Genomic DNA, 16,756 nt, shown 5'->3' on the forward strand with positions numbered 1-16,756 from the left:
AACTAATACTGTGCGCACACATGAATAAGTAGGTGTTCCGTATGGATTAGTGAAAAAAATGTGAATCAGGGCCAGCCAAAAGGATGCTGGCAAATATGTTGGAAAGGCAATGAGGTCCCTAGAGAAAGCTGAGGAAAGCATGGCAGGACTAGTTGTTGGAGGTTAAGAAGCCAAGCTGCTGAAACATGGTCATTGCTGGCTGTGTTTCCTCCCTCTTGTGGCCTGGTGAGGATGTGGGCAGCAGTATGGGAAGATACAGCAGGACTGGGCTATGTCTGAAGCATAAGATGGCATGCGAGTGGACCTGAGGACAAAGGAGAAAGCTGCTCATCCACCTCAAACCCTCCCCATACTTCAGGAAGTGGAGGTGCCTGTCCCCACTTAGCAAACATCTAGAAGACAGGTGATATTGCTACTTGTGTTTGGTGGAAGGCTAGACCTGCAGTGTCACCACTGAGCCCCTTAGTAGCCCCTTCCCTCAGAGATCCAAGCCAGTCTTCCTTGAGCCTCAGTGGTCCCAGATTTTAACAAGGGAAGAAATCCTCTCCCACATACATCCCAACCAGGTTATGGGTCCTAGAGTGACACTAGGGAGTGTCATGGGTCTCAAAGGGGAGAGAGAAGTGGTGGCCTACTGGCCCAACACTGTAACTGGGACCAAGAAGTGGCTGTAGGAATCTTGATTGGCTCTTAAATTTTGGGTCCTTCATGGAAGGGTTCTAGAACACTAGCCCACTCAAAATGTGGGTAGGAAGAGCTAGGGTCACTCTGACCAGTGGACAGGCCATATCTCCTCACAAGAGAAGCCGTAATCGACCTGGCACTCCAGAGTTGGTGGTAGGGGATGAGTCATCTCTGTCAGCCTGGGTCTTTTCCTGAGCCTGACGCTTGTGCATGCACAGCTCTAGCACAGAACATGAGTAGAGGCCACATGGCGCCCTCTCCTGGTCAAGGACTTCTCAGGCTCTAATTTCAGGACACCCAAAAATTTCATGTGATAGGTATGCACTGGAAGAGGGAGAAATACAGGGGTGGGAGATGATAGCTGTTGTGGAGGAGAGAGCCCTGAGCTCTGGTCACCCTCCACACACCCATGAGCCCTTCCCAGCCTAGAACATCTGCCTAGGGAGCTGAAGTGGGGGGTGGGGGTGGCAAGGGTGTGTGTCTCCTTCCCTTACCTTCTACTGGCAGCACGTAAGCATGTTGCTCCCATTTTTTCCCAGATCCTGGGCTGTACATAGTCAGAACTTTGGGGTGACAGAGCTCATTACTAGGAGGCCTCTTGCAGCAAAAACAGAAAGTTTGTGCCTACTCAGGAGCCCCTTTGCCATGATCAAGGCAAGGGAGCAAGGCCAGGTTGTGGCTGGGCCCTAGGCAGTAGGTGTGCCTCAATTTCCTTTCCTGATGGCTACCCCGACGTAATCCCACTCCAGCTCAGCACCAGCATGTTGCTCTGTCTGTCTTTATTGATTTGGGGAAAGCTGGGTGGGGGGGTAGAGGGCCACAACACAAGCAGGACCACCCACAGTCAGCAAAGCACAGAACAGCCGTGCGGCGTGCGTGCGTAGTGCGTGCGTAGTGCGTGCGTACAGGAAGGACAGCTCTGGAGTTGTTCTTAGCTTCAAGAGGGAGTGACAGCCACAGGGGAGGGGAGCCCCATCCCTGGGTTAAGGCAGGGCCTCCCCTGGCTTAGCGCCATGCACCACACCCACAAGTCTCACTCTCCAGCAGAATTAGCCCAGGGTCTGAGGGACTGGGAAACAGGATTGAAAGGGCCCAAGGGAAGGAAATCCAGGGTCACTCCAATCAGCAGTGGCATCTGCCTGGGCAGAAAGGAGGCAAAAGAGGGAAGGAAGCAGTCAGGGGCAGACTGGCCTCCTTATGGCACCCTCCCCACCATGGTGAAGCCTTGGGTTTCTTGCTTATGAGATCTTCCATCCCTAGTAGCCATGGCAGCTACCTTCTGACCTGCTGATGCTCCTGAAAGCCCCGCTTCTGCACTTATGGTATCTGCTCTCAGCCCTCTGGTCTGGGGGCTGTACCCCACTTTACTCTTGGCCACATGTCATGCTGCCACCCTCCAAGTTCACCAAGAAGCCAGCTCCCAAAGGTTGCAGGGAGCCCACACGCACCTAGCTGGACCACAGGCCCGGGTGGCTGTGCCGAGTCAGAACCTGCCTGGAGGCCTCCTCACCCTCTGGGCTCTGCCCCAGCTTCCGGATGTGGCGCAGGAATGAGGTGGCATTGAACGCTCGCTGTAGGAAGAGGGAAAATAAGGCCACGCTCAGGATCCTGCCCTGAGACGGAAGGCCCTTTGTGGCACAGAAGCAGACAGAGGAGTACGGGCCTTCCCTGGGCTCACCTTCCAGTGGGTGCGGGCAAAGTTCTTCTGAATCTGTTCACTGACTGAGCCCAGGATGTTCTTGTCCAAGGCTGCATCCCCAGAGATCCTGGGGGAAGGCTGAAAGTCAGGAGGGTCTCTCTGCTCTGTGGGAGCATGCCAGGAGTCACACTCACCAGAGATGCTTCAAGGCCTGTTGGCAGGTGAACCTCTTCTGGGGGTCTCGCTCCAGAAGGTGCCGGATGAAGTCTTTGGCTGGAACAGGGAACAGAGTCAGCCTGCTCTGTTACCTAGCACCCTTGTCATTCCGAGCCCAGGGCCAGCCTCAGGCTCACCTGATTCTGAGATGTCATCCCAAAAGGGAGAGTCAAACTCATAGCTGGCCCTCAGGATCTGGCTGAAGAGTTCAGGGTCGCTCTCATCGTAGAAGGGGGGGTACCCACATAGCCTGGCACCCACAGATGAATCACCCTGCTGTCCATCCCCCCCCAACCCAGCAGGGGCAGGCAGGCACGAGTCCAGTCTTCCCAGTAGTCAGTCACTCACAGGATATAGGAGATGACTCCTAGAGCCCACACATCTACTGCCTTCCCATAGGGTTTCTGCTCCAGGAGCTCTGGGGCTGGAGAGCCAGAGACAGACAATGCTTGTGCACACTTGTGGGCCACACCATTCAGTGGTGCATGGTGGACCCTATTTAGCACCAAGAATCAATGGCTACCTTCCATAGCCACCCAGCCCTTGGCTCCCCTAGGGGCCCCAGCCCGGCCCATGCTGTCTGTCCAGGAGCCTCCCATTGCCCTCGCAGTCTTACCCACATAACCTGGAGTCCCACAGGCAGTGCCGAGCATGTTGCCAGCCTGGATTTTGGAGAGGCCAAAGTCAGACACCATAATTTTGGAGTCCTCAAAGGGTGTGGCATACAGGAGATTTTCAGGCTGTGACACGTGGGGCCAACAAAAAGGTTAGGTCAATATTGGCTTAGCTCAGGCAGTAGGACAGGGTAACCCTCAGCACCCCCAACTTTCCAGCTCCTCAGTGGAAAGGGAATGTCATGCTCCTGGGAAACCCACCCAAGGCCACGTGGGTAGGTGGGATAGAGGCGGAGGCCCCCTGGCCAGTCACCTTGAGGTCCCGGTGCACAATGCCCAGGCTGTGCAGGTAGGAGACAGCGCCGAGGACCTGACCCACCAGGTGACTGGCATCTTTCTCAGTGTACGAGCCCCGCTCCATGATGCGGTCAAACAGCTCACCCCCCGTCACCCTGAGGGGGTCAGGAGCTTAGCTGACTCAGGCCCTCAGCCCCCACTCCAGCCCCCACTCCAGCCCCCACACCAGCTCTGCTTACAGCTCCATGGCCAGGTAGAGGTGGGAAGGGCTCTCATGGACATCCTCCAAAGCCACAATGTTGGGATGGCTGACCCTGCAATTCAAAGCCAGCCAGCTATGACACTCTTATCTCCCATTAGTTAGCAAAAACTTGCAAGTGGAGTTGAGGCTCAAATGGTAGAGCACTAGCCTTCAGCAAAAGAAAGCTAGAGACAGCGTGTCAGCCCTGAGTTCAAGTCCCAGGACAGATACACACACACACACACACACACACACACAGACACACACACACAAAGAAAGGTACCCCCTATGGGCAACTGTGGAACTTGGCCCCTCTGGAAACACAAAAAGATCTAGCAGGGCTGTGTTCTGAGAGCAATACTCTTGTCTTTCTCTGACCCAGGCCCCCACTGCCTATCACTGATCCCTGTGGCCTACATGGAACATAGAACTCTGGCCTGTGGCCTAGGCCTTTCTTAGTTATAGAGGTTGTATTGTGTAATTTTGCCAATGGAGACCTGTGGGCTTTATAGCAGCAAGGCAACAGCCTATAGCACCCTCCAGGTTGGTCTAAGCTGTCTCAGCATGCTAGGTCAAGAGACTCCAGCAGGATCAGAGTGAGGCCAGGGACTCACCTGCGGAGTACTGCAATCTCATTCTCCACCAGGGCCTCCTTGCCCCGCAGAGCCTTCTTGGGGATGCACTTGAGGGCCACAAGGTGTGCAGAGCCCCTCTGCTGGGCCAGCACCACCTCGGAGAAGGCACCCCTGCCACAGAGCCACATGAGGGGAGGCAGAAAAGGAAGGGAAAGACACCATCAGAGCGAGGGGTGCCAAGGATGGGAAGGGCTATGTGTGCCCCCTCACCCACCCAGCACACATGTACATGCACACACACACTCCCCATCTGTCCCACACTCCATCTTCCATACACTATTCATGTGGGCACACACATCTGCACACTCACACCCCGCCACAGGTGCACACTCACGAGCCGAGCTTCTCCCGGATCTCATAGACACTCGTGATGTCGTCAGTCTGTTTCTTGAGCAACAGCATGTCTGCAGGGGGTGGGGAGGTGGAGGGAGGCCTCTGGGAAGGGTCGTGCCCCCCTCCCACAGGCCATGCAGCCACCTCTGTACCACTGTACCCCCACTGAGGACCCAGGTCCTGCGTGTCATCCCCTTCCCAACCCAGGTGTGTCTCCGCTCCTCCATGGCCCCGAGCCCTAGTCCCAGATGGATGCCTCATAATGAAGCAGGCCGACAATACAGCACCGACCGTTCCCCCCTCCAGCATCCCAAACACAGTGCTCAACCCGAGACACTCCCCTCTGCCTCCACCCGTCCCAGCCAGCTCGAGGTGCGGCTTTGCAGAGGCATTGTGCACGCCCACTCGAGGTCCTCTGGGCCCATCTCCATGCACCGGGCCCACACCCCTCCCACACCAGACCTGCCATCGTGGCACGGCGCCCACAGGCCCAGCCACCCAGATCAGCAGCCCTTCTGAATGCACCTGCGAATCTGCTGACAGCCACCTGTCACGACCACGGCCACCCACGCGGCCGCCCAGCCGCAGCCCAGCCCCTGACGCCTCCGAGAGGGGGGAGTCCGCAGCCTGGGCCTCTCCAGTCCTGAGCTGCGTGGGCAGCGCGCGCGTGCGGGCAGGGGGCGCGCCGGGCGTCACAGGTGTGCGCGGCTGTGTGTGTGGAGCTGAGGTTACCGCTGGCCGGGACCCTGGATACCCTCGTCCTCTCCCCCGCGCCCCTCGCCCAGAGTGGCAGGTGCGGACCTGTAGCGGATGCTGCAATGTCGGCGTCGCCTCGCGCAGTGGCTGCTCCGCTGAGCCCCCCGCCCGCGCCCCGGTGGCCCCGCCCCCTCCTCGCGCGCCCCCGCGGACGGCCGGCGGCCAGCACCAAGCACGCGGTAGCCTAGCAGGGCCGCAGCGCTGCAGGGAGCCTTGTAAGGCAATCTTCGGGCTCTAGAGAACATTGCCTTCCTCCTCCTCCTCCTTGGTTAAGCTTGCTGATTTGCCACCACTCCGGTCACCTCATGGTTTGGTGTGTTCCCCAGGGCCTTTGCACCACGCGTATCTTCATCAGAAAGTACACCCATATTTTGGCATGGCTTGGTGCCTTCTTCGCTCCTCTGCCAGCAGCCAAAGTATTCCCTTAGCTCAGATCATGTCACTAAACAAGTCATTCTCCATCTCAGGATCCTTCTTGCCACTTTGTTCTCTTTTCAGCCACACAAGCACCATCCCCTTGGGCCTCTTCCCCAAATATGCTTTTTGGGGTTTTTGGTCTGTTATGGGACTTGAACTGTAGACCTGAGCACTGTCCCTGAGCTCTTCAGCTCAAGCCTACCACCCTAGCCCTAGAGCCACAGACCCAATTCTGGTTTTCTAGTGGTTAATTGGAAATAAGACTCTCATGTACTTTTTTTTTCCCAATCCTGGGCTTAATCTCAGGGCCTGAGCACTATCCTTGGATTTTTCTCAAGTCTAGAACTCTACCACTTGACCTTCAGCACCACTTCCGGCTTTTTCTAAGTACGTGGTACCAAGGAATCGAACCCGGGTCTTCATGCATGCTAGGCAAGCACTCTACCACTAGGCCAAACTCCCGGCCTCTCATGTACTTTTTATAAAGTGACTGGACTGGCTTTAAACCATGTTCCTCAGATCTCAGCCTCCTGAGTAGCTAGAATTACACACCTGAGCCACCTCCACAATGTGAATCCCTCTATCTACCCCACCTCACAACTGGGTCCTTTCTGACCCCACCACTGTAACTTCTACATATCATAACCACCAGTGTCTTTGGAACAACCATCAGTGTAGCCTCCGTAGGCTGGTCTTCCTCATCAACCTCTTGACTCTCCTGTCCCAACCCAGGGGAGATGCTCACAAAATAATTCCTGGCTGTAACAGAAACACATGGATGCAGGCCTGGGTCACAAAGGCTCTACAAACTCACTGGGATGGTCTCCGACATGACCCAAGGCTTCCGGAAAGTAGGAAGATTGTTCAGTAAATCTTCTTTTCAAGCCACGTAACTCTCCTTTCCCTCCCCCTCCACAGAACAGGCCCAATATGTGTAGATAGGATCTTGCACTTGCACACTACAAGAAAGAAGATGAACTAAAACCCTAAGACGCCGGTTCACTGCCTGCTTGTCCAGCAGATAGTTACTCTTCCACACACCTCACACATTTAGGCACCTTAGCTTAAGCCAGAACCAGAAACACCGTTGGCAGCTCCGTTCCACGTAACTAACTTTAACATCTGTACTCTAAAAACAAAACAATAAGAGAATGAGCCAGGTGAGGTAGTGTACACTACAACCCAGTACCAGGGCAGCTGATGCAGGATGGTTGTGAGTTCCAAACTATCCTGGGCTATACGGCAAGATCTTGAATCACAGGGAGCAAGAGGGCGAGGGAAGGAAAAACAGAAGAACAGAAAGGGAAAGAAAAAGAAAAGACTAAACAGAAAGGAGAGAAAAAAGAATAAAAAGACAAAATGCAGTCTGCAAGAATTTTCTTTTTGCAAAACAACTATTGAGAACAGGACTAGTATCTAAAATACACAAAGAACTTTTAAAACATAAAAATAGGGGTGTAGGCAGGGGTCAGTTGGTAGAGCACTAGCCAATGAGTAAAGGTGTCTGATACTGAGTTCTAGTCCTGCTTTCCAACCTAAAAATAAAGTAAAATAATACTTTACAAAAAGAAAAGAGGCTGAGAACCTGAGTCCTGGTGGCTTTTGCCAGTAATTTCAGGTACTCAGGACGCTGAGATCTGAGGATTGTGCTTCAAAGCCAGACCACATGTGAAAGTCCATGAGACTCTTATCTCCAATTAACCACCAGAAAACCAGAAGTGGCTCTGTGGCTCAAAGTGGTAGAGTTTACCCTCGAGCAGAAAAGTTCAAGGACGGTCTCCAGGCCTGAGTTCAAGCATTATGACTAACATAAAAAAGAAGGAAAGAAAGAAAGAAAGAAAGAAAGAAAGAAAGAAAGAAAGAAAGAAAGAAAGAAAGAAAGAAAGAAAGAAAAAAGAAAGAAAGAAAGAAAGAAAGAAAGGAAGGAAGGAAGGAAGAAAGAAAGAAAGAAAGAAAGGAAGGAAGGAAAAGAAAAAGCTTTTAAATGAACAAAATATCTGAATGGGGGCCGGGAGTTTGGCCTAGTGGTAGAGTGCTTGCCTAACATGCATGAAGACCCGGGTTCGATTCCTCGGTACCACAAACATAGAAAAAAAAGCCAGAAGTGGTGCTGAGGCTCAAGTGGTAGGGCTCTAGCCTTGAGAAAAGTCCAAGGACAGTGCTCAGGCCCTGAGCTCAAGCCCAGGACTGGCAAAAAAAATAGTATCTGCATGAACAACTCACCAAGGAAAATGGTCAAAAGGAAAATAAAATGTTTAGCACTGTATTTCATTACAGAAATGCTAATTAAAGACATAAGAAGATATTACTAGTCTGGTGTCAGCGGCTCACACTTGTAATCCTGGATACATAGGAAGCAGAGATCTCAAGACTAGGCAGGTAAGTCCATGAGACTCTTATTGCGACTTAACCAGCAAAAAGCAAGAAATGGAACCGTGGCTCAAATTATAGAGTACCAGCCTTAAGTACAAAAAGCTAAGGGACAGCACTCGCACTCAGACCCTGAGTGTTCAAGCCCCACTACAAAGAGAGAAAAAGAGAGACAGACAGAGAGACAGAGAGACACAAAGAGAGACACATAGAAAGAGAGAGAGAAACTACTTACTACACAGGTACTTATTAGAATGGCTGAAATCTAGAACGCTGACTTGCCTACACCTGATGCCAACAAGGATGTGAAGCCACAGGAAGCCTCATTCATTGCTGGTGAGAATGCAAGATAGTACACTCTGTGAGAGACAATTTGGCAGTTCCTTATGCAGGTAAACATACACCATAAAATGCAGCACTAGCCGGGAGTTTGGCCTAGTGGTTAAAGTGCTTGCCTACCATGCATGAAGACCTGGGTTCGATTCCTGTGTACCACATACATAGAAAAAAGCCAGAAGTGGTGCTGAGGCTCAAGTAGTAGAGCTCTAGCCTTGAGAAAGTCCAAGGACAGTGCTCAGGCCCTGAGCTCAAGCCCAGGACTGGCAAAAAAAATGCAGCACTACTAGATGTGCTACTTACCTAACAGTTTTGAAAACATGGCTCCACCAAAAGCAGCAGTGAATATTCACAGTAGTTTTCCTCATAACTAACAAAAACTGGAAGCTACCAGAATGTCCTTCAGTAGTAAGTGGATAATGTGTAGTATATCTATAAGGTGGAATACTAGGCAGAGGTAAAGATGAAAGAGCTATAAGATGGGAAATGAAATGGACGAATCTTCAGTGCACATTGCTTAGTGAAATAAGACACTCTGAAAGTAGCTGCATACTATATGACTCCATTTGCATGGAATTCCAGAAAAGGCAAAATGAGAGGGACAGTAAACACATCAGTGAGTGCAAGGGGTTGCACTTAGGGAAGCACAGGGATATGGAGGGCAGTGAAGCCATTCTACCTCACACACACAGGCTGGGTGCGCACTGTGAGTGACTAGAAACAAGAAAATTCCCAAGCTACAACAAACCCTGATGTCCCCCACCCTGGGCCAATGATCAAGAAAATGACCCTTTGAGACAGCCACGGTGGCTCACGCCTGTAATCCTAGCTACTCATCAGGCTGAGATCTGAGGATCAAGGTTCAAAGTCAACCCAGACACAAAAGGACGTGGAACTCTTATCTCCAATTAATCTCTAGAAAATTGGAATTGGGGCTTGGCTCAAGACTATGGCAGTACCCTTGTGCTGAAGAGCTCAGGGACAACACTCAGGCCAGGGATAGGATGGTTGCCTTGAGCTGAAGAGCTCAAAGACAGCACCCAAGGCCAAGCTCAAGCCCCAAGACCCACAAAAAAAAGAAAGAAAAAGAAAAAAATGACCCTAAGGGCTGAGAGTTTGGCCTGGTGGTAGAGTGCTTGCCTAGCATGCACAAAGACTGGGGTTTGATTCCTCGGTACCCCATACACAGAAAAAGCCAGAAGTGGCCCCGTGGCTCAAGTGGCACAGTGCTAGCCTTGAGTAAAGCCCAAGGACAGTGCTCAGGCTGTGAGTTCAAGCACCAGGACTGGTTTAAAAAAAAAGAAAGAAAAAGAAAAGAAAGAAAAAGGAAAAAAAAAAAAAGAAAATGACCCTATATTTTCCTGGAGCCCACACCCTATATCAAGGTCATGAATATAGACTGTCACTAGGGGGCACTAAACCAGGAGGAGTACAAACGTACAGGCACCTGAATTCATCCTCCCAGCACAGGAATACCCTGATAGCCACCACACCATTTGGGGATGGCCACTGGAGAGAGTCCTAATTTTGCCCCACCAAGTAATGCCACCCTATTAGATAATAACTCCAAGCCCCAGTAAGTTGGACGCAAACTATCTAGCTCAGATTGTTACTACTAAGTCATTCCTTCACAGCATTCTCCTCTTCATGGTTCTTTTGGTGGTGGTAGTGGTGGTGGGACTTGAACCCAGGGCATAGGCACTGTCTCTGAGCCTCTTTGTGTTTAAGGCTAGTATTCTAACAACTTGAAGCACAGCACTGCTTCCAGTTTGTGAATGGTCAATTGGCTCTGAGTCTCATGGACTTTCCTGAATGGCTGGTTATGAACTATGCATGATCTTCAGATCTCCACTTCCTGGGTAGCTATGAATATAGCTGTGACCTAGCTGGAGCCAGCTTAGTGGTACCTTTGCTGCACCTTTGTACCCAAAGACCAAAGGAACATCTGGAATACCCTATTTTTGCTGATAAGAATAGATGATACTTGTGCCCTCGGGCCTATAATCCTAGATGCTCAGGAAGCTTTATCAAGTCTTAGGATCACAGTTCAAGTCCAGCCTGAGCAGAAATTTCCACAAGACTCTATCTTCAATTGGCCAGCAAAAAACAAAACAAAAAAAACCTGGAAATGAGCTCATGCTTGTAATTCTAGCTACTCAAGAGGCTTAGATCTGAGAACTGTACTTCAAAGCCAGTCCAGGCAAGAAAGTCTGAGTCTCAAGTCCAATTAACTAGCAAAAAGTCAGAAGTAGAAAATGGAGCTGTGGATCAAGTAGTATATCATCAACCTTCGGGGAAAAATAAGCTCCGGGGCAGTGCCCAGATTGTAAGTTCAGGCTCTAGGGGCAGGGAGGATGGCTTAGTGGTAGCGTGCTTACCTAGCATGTATGAAGCCCTGGTTTCAATTCCTCGGTACCACACACACAGAAAAAGCCAGAAGTGGCCCTGTGGCTCAAGTGGCAGAGTACTAGCATTGAGCAAAAAGTGTCCACGAACAGGGGCTGGGAGTTGGCCTAGTCCTAGAGTGCTTGCCTAGCATGCACAAAGACCTAGATTTCATCCCTAAGTACCATGTACATAGAGAAAAAGCTGGAAGTGGTGCTGTGGCTCAAGTGGTAGAGCTCTAGCTTTGAGAAAGCCCGAGGACAGTGCCCAGGCCCTGAGTTCAAGCCCCAGGACTGGCAAACAAACATAAAAGTAAGTTCAATCCTTTGGACCTGCACCAAATAGACAGACAGACAGACAGACAGACAGACAGACAGACACACACACACACACACACACACACACACACACACACACACAGATATTACAAAGAAAGGAAGCAAGTAGCTTCAATAGTAGTATTGATTTTGAGAGCCTGCATCAAATATATATCAAAGAGCCAGGTGCTGATGGCTGTCACTTCTAATCTTTTCTACTCAGGAGGCTGAGATCTGAGGATGGCAGTTCAAAGGCTGCCTGAGAAGGAAAGTTAATGAGTCTCTTATCTCCAAGTAACCCCCATGCCAAGGAATCCCTAAGGGATAGCATAGTCTCAGTCTCACATAGGAAGTGAGCTTATCTCATTGTCTGTTCTCTAAGCTGTGTGCTGCCATCTTTGTTTCAGACCATGGCCTAGGGTTAGAGAGAACTGGATGGCTTTCTAATTGGTGAATCTCTTTTCTGTTTCCACTAAGTTGCTAAGTCAGAGCTGCCAAATCCTGTCCTTATTTTCTCATTATGTTGTCCTAACCTCCCCATTCTTTTTTAGCCTGCAGCTCCATTTAGTGGTCACAAGGTTAATCCTGTGTTAGGCCATAAACTTTCTTAGTGGGAGTTCTTATCACTTGTTTTATTTTAAGTGGTTGTCTGTTCTTATCAGTTTTCCATTGTCAAAGGCCTTGCACACATGACCTTGTTCCTTTTGTGGGTTCCTGCCACCATTTCACAGCCAGAATGGTTTTACTTAAGTTAACCTAAAAGGATATGGGTGGGGCTGTATGTGCCAGTCCTGAGGTTTGAACTCAGTGCCTGAGCACTGGCACTTTTTCACTCAGCACTAGCATTCTACCACTTTGAGCCACAGCACCACTCCTGGTTTTTGAGTGATTACTTGGAGATAAGAGTCTCACAGGGACTTTCCTGCCCACGCTGGCTTTGAACTGCAATCCTCAGACCTCAGCCTCCTTAGTAGCTAGGATTACAGGCATGAGCCACCAGTACCCAATGAGGGAATCTTACTAGATCCAATTTTAAAATACTATTTTAGACTCAGGAGGCTGAGATCTGAGGATCGAGGTTAAAAGTCACCCCATGCTCTAAAGACCTAAAGACAGTGAGACTCTTATCTCCAAATAACCTCTAGAAAACTGGAAGTGGCCCTGTGGCTCAAGGGGTAGGGTGGTAGCTTGAGCTGAAGAGCTCTGAGATAGTGCCTAGGCCCAGTGGTAGGGTGGTAGCCTTGAGCTGAAGAGCTCAGGAACAGCACACAGGCCCAGAATTGAAGCCCCATGACCAACAAAAACAACAAAAAATAAATATTATTTTAGAAGGTTGAGAGAATCCCATAGAATGTAGACCATTATCCAGGTATGGTAGTTGATACCTATAATCCTAGTGAGTCAGGAGGTGGGAGATTAGGAGGATAGAAGTTTGAAGTCCACCCAGGCAAAAAATAACACATGTGGGTAAATTACTCACAGTAGTGGTGCAAGTCTGGGAATCCTGCTACATGAGCAAAAATGAGACCCTACCTAAAAAGTAACTAAAAGCAAAAAAAAAAAAAAGACTGTATTGTGTAAGCAGAAGAGTACCTGCTACCAAAAAATAAAAAATAAAACAAACAAAAAAACACTACCCAGGCATGGTAGCTCATGTCTATAATCCTAGCTACTCAGGAGGCTGAGATCTGAGGATCGTGGTTCAAAGCCAGCCTGGGCACTAAAGTCTGTGTGACTCTTGTCTCCAATTAACCACTAGAAAACCGAAAGTGGAGCTGTGGCTTAAGGGGTAGGATGGTAGCCTTGAGCTGAAAAGCTCAGGGACAGTGCCCAGGCCCAGAGTTCAAGTCTCAAGACTGATTTTTTTTTAATGACCTCACTGAACCAGGTCTAAAGGGGCTGCACTGTGACTAGGAGTGAGGTTTCTACCAGCAGAGGGCTCAGGGGTAGAGCCCTTGCCTAACATGACTGACTCTCTGCATTCAATCTCTAGCACTATAAAAAAAGAAAGTTAAAGACTAAATATAAAGGGAAGGTACTACCCAAAGTACTGTACTCTAGTTAAACTCAGGACCTGGGTGTTGTTCCTGAACTTTGTTTTGGCTCAAGTCTACTTCTCTACCAATCAAGCCACAGCTACATTCCATGTGTGTGTGTGTGTGTGTGTGTGTGTGTGTGTGTGTGTGTGTGTGTGTGTGTGTGAGAGAGAGAGAGAGAGAGAGAGAGAGAGAGAGAGAGAGAGAGAGAGAGAGGAGTTATATAAGCCCCGTGTGGGTGGCTCATGTCTGTATTCCTAGCTACTCAGGAGGCTGAGAGCTGAGGATTGTGGTTCAAAGCCAGCCTCGGCATGAAAGTCAATGAGACTCTTATCTCCAATAAAAACAGAAAGTAGTACTGTGGATCAGAGCAGTACAGTGCTCGTTTTGAGCTGAAGAGCTCAGGGACAGTGCCCAGGCTCAGAGTTCAAGCCCGATGACAGACAAAGTAATGATTCATACAGACTTGACTTTCCTGCCTGGGTTGGCCTTGAACCATGATTCTTAGATCTGAACGTCCTGAGTAGGTAGGATTAAAGGTGGGAACCACCATGCCCTAGCTGAATGTTTCTATATAAGACAAAACAACTTTCAGAGGATGTGTATGAGAGGGCACGGCTGGGGCAGGTTGCGGAGTGGCCTTACCCCTAAGCCTTTCCAGTTGTACCCGTGGCCTAGACCCTTGACTCCGTCTGCATTTGTTCCCCTTCCCTGCTGGGGTGCTGGAGCTGAAAGTACAAAGCCCTGCCAGGTGGATGGCAGCTTCCTCTTTGTTCCCAGCTCATTCTAATTCCAAAGCTCATTGTGCTGTCTATAGAAGAAAAGGCGCCCAAGCCTGTCTCCAGCTGCCCAGCTTCGCTAGGGATAACCAGTGACCCCTAGGTGGGGCAGTCTCCACCAGTCCTTCGCTGACAAGCACCCCTCCACCCCAGTGATTCCCCCATCCTGCTCACCAATCTTAGCACCTCCCATCTTCAGCCCAAGCTGGGGTCTGAATAGGCCCTGTTTCCCCAAACACTGTAAGGAAAAACAGCTGCCTCTGTGTTGGGGAAGACTTGGCTCCCGAAACCTTCCTAAAAGTGCTCAGGATCTCTTTGGGGTGAGTAGAGCAGTAGCACTGAGGAGGCTTGAACAGGGCTGAAGAGGAACACCCTCTGGGGACCCCATCCTGAATCTCCCTAGCTAGAGGCCAAGGGTGTAGACCCCCTTTGCCCCAGCCCCTGGGGCTCAGGGATACTCTGCAAGCCAGCAGTCCAGCCACTGGAGCAGAAGCTCAAGTGAGAAGTAGCTGGTTCTCAGTGGCCTGGAGCTAAGATGGCTGAAGTCCAGGTCACACCTTGGAGAAGAATTTAGTTTTATCTTTATGTTCTGAAAAAGTCAGAATTGGAGATCAGACAAGGGAAGGAAGGGAGTGGCCATTCGGGAGCTTCTAGACGTTTTGAACTGTCCAGCTTTGAGATGGTATCACAACCAGGTGGGGGTGTGGCCTTGCTAAGTGAGGTCTGGAGACCTGTCCTCCCAGCCTAAGCTTAGACAACACTGCCCTTCTCCAACCTCAGACTACGATAGCCTGGGGTGTGGCTGTAGTCCCACCCTTCTGTTCTGTCTCAGGCCTTGGCACATGCTTGCTCTCAGCTGGCTAGTACTGGGCGGGGAGGCCTTCACCTTTGGCTCCTGGCTTTGCTCTCTTTGTCCTTGGCCCTCCTCACAGAGGTGGCCATGTCCCCCAACGTGTCACTGGCTTGCCCGTGTCTTCCTTTAGTTACTTTGTTTCTCCCTCCCACTGGACAAGAGAGATCTTCATTTCTAGAAAGACTAGCCCACAGCTGGGTTTGTTCTCCTTTCCCCAGCCCCATTCTCCTAACAGTGGCGTCTGCCCAAATTTCTTTCATTGTGCATGCACTGTCCTTCCTTTGCAGGTCCTACAACCACATTCTATCCCTCCACTGTGGCAAAGTGTCTGTGAGTACTTGCAGGAATCCTGGTTCTACTCAATGTCCTTTACCCTGGCCTTGTTCCTTGGGTAGTTGCAGCTCTACCAGGCCATGGAAAGGGTCGCTCCCTTAAGGTCTTTTTCTCTCCTAACTGGGTTCAGTTCAGGCTGGGCCCCCAAGGTAGAGTCCCGTACTGAGCCACTCAAGTCCCTGCCCCTAGTATAAGCACACTTGACTTGTGAGTTTCCCTTTGTAATTTCTGGAAGCTCCTCCTGCTAGGCAGGGTAGAGTCTGCCCCTCCCTAAACCTAGCAGGCTCAATCTGGCTCTGGCTGGAACTACTTTTCTTCCTAAAGCTGCTCTGATGGCTTCAGGCTTAGCAGAACAGGATGAGCCATCTGCGAACTGCCTATCTATGATCAGGTCAGGGAGTCCTGCACTGAGGTGGCCACATCTTCCCTTCCAGCCCAAACACTTTCCCTTCCTTTCCCACTTCACAACTGGCCACTGCCGGGTCTGGAAAATTCACAACACGCTGATCCACTGGCAGTGGGCACGGACAGGCAGCCAAGGACTTGCTTCCAAACCTAGTGGTCCCTGAGACGAGGGGTTGGGTGGGGGAAGCTGGGGCTTCCCTGTGGATGCTTTGGGGGCCGGGAGGGTCTGTACACCTGGTAAGCACAAGGTGGCAGCCTTATCCCCCTAGTCCTGTCCCAAGCTGTGCGGGTCACATGCTTTGCCTACCCCCATATGAACCACGGGTAAGGGTGCTCATCATGCAGTTCTGTTCTGTATGGTGGTGACAAAGTGTCGTCCTTGTTCCCCATCCTGGCAATGTCTGCTTTTACACATTTCCAAGACCCATAGAAACCTGTCACCAATGGGGCTCATGCTGTGATCTCAGCTTCCAAGGTTGTACCCTTGGGGAGCATTGACCCCTAAGGGACAAGTGGCCAGGCAGTGTCTCTGGCAAAGGGCTACAGAAAACTGAGAGGAAAATGTCCCACCTTCCAAGCCAGGTGAAGGCCCAGCCGTTCTTGGACGTCAAAAGTCCCCTGCACCCTTGTAGTGCTTCCAAGTTGCGTACCCAACACTTGCTCTGCCTCCAGCTGGCAAGCAGAGCGGGGCTAGGAAAAAAAAAAAGGAGGGCCTAGGGAAAGCAGGGAGTCGGTGGGCGAGGAGACAAGGGGAGAGGGAGAGAGGACCGAAGATGGCCAGCCGAGGGAACAGTCGGGCGGGAGCGAGGGATACTAGGTTCCCTGGGGCGGAGGTGCGGGTCAATGCTGCAGGTAGCAGCCATCGCGCTCCGCTCGGGAGTCGCGTCTCCTCGGCAGGCAGGAGGAGGCCTGGAGGAGGTAGGCGGAGTGAAGGGGAGGGCGGGAGAGAGGGATGGGGCGGAGGGGGGGGTGCGGGCGGGTCGTGGGGGTGGGGCGACAGTGACATCACCTCAGACTCGGTTCTTAAGCAGCAGCCGGTCTCGCCGGAGTGGAGAGAGACCGTGAGAGTGCAGCGGCGAATCGCAGAGCCCGCCGCGGCCGGGAGAGCGG

At 51.1% G+C, this 16,756-nt stretch overlaps 1 protein-coding gene across 4 annotated transcripts; it reads right to left on the reverse strand.

The window, feature by feature from the left end:
• Nucleotides 1–1,456: 1,456 nt before the first annotated feature.
• Pnck (pregnancy up-regulated nonubiquitous CaM kinase) lies at nt 1,457–16,237 on the reverse strand. Of its 4 annotated transcripts, XM_090326730.1 has the most exons (13): nt 16,217–16,237; nt 5,185–5,460; nt 4,661–4,730; nt 4,306–4,437; nt 3,690–3,764; nt 3,467–3,605; nt 3,156–3,279; nt 2,888–2,963; nt 2,677–2,789; nt 2,518–2,596; nt 2,363–2,450; nt 2,133–2,255; nt 1,457–1,819 (listed from the first exon to the last, which is right to left on the reverse strand). In XM_090326730.1, exons 3-12 carry the CDS (start codon nt 4,726–4,728, stop codon nt 2,133–2,135), a joined length of 1,017 nt encoding a protein of 338 aa, XP_090182856.1. In that variant the 5' UTR covers nt 4,729–4,730; nt 5,185–5,460; nt 16,217–16,237; the 3' UTR covers nt 1,457–1,819. The 4 variants fall into 4 exon arrangements, with proteins under 4 accessions (XP_090182856.1, XP_090182857.1, XP_090182854.1 ...); XM_090326731.1 differs by lacking the exon at nt 16,217–16,237 and having other exon boundaries at nt 5,185–5,465; XM_090326728.1 differs by lacking the exon at nt 16,217–16,237 and having other exon boundaries at nt 5,122–5,191.
• Nucleotides 16,238–16,756: the final 519 nt, after the last annotated feature.

Source organism: Megascapheus bottae, chromosome X, assembly GCF_031878675.1.
Source record: "Megascapheus bottae isolate mThoBot1 chromosome X, mThoBot2.hap1, whole genome shotgun sequence".
NCBI lineage: Eukaryota > Metazoa > Chordata > Mammalia > Rodentia > Geomyidae > Megascapheus > Megascapheus bottae.

Excerpts from the sequence above, each read along its gene's own strand:
- Pnck (XM_090326728.1), bottom strand. Across the intron at positions 3,606-3,689 it reads CTCTACCTGGCCATGGAGCT|GGTGACGGGGGGTGAGCTGT; the intron begins GTAAGCAGAGCT and ends TGACCCCCTCAG. Across the intron at positions 2,964-3,155 it reads TGGGACTCCAGGTTATGTGG|CCCCAGAGCTCCTGGAGCAG; the intron begins GTAAGACTGCGA and ends CTGGCTCTCCAG.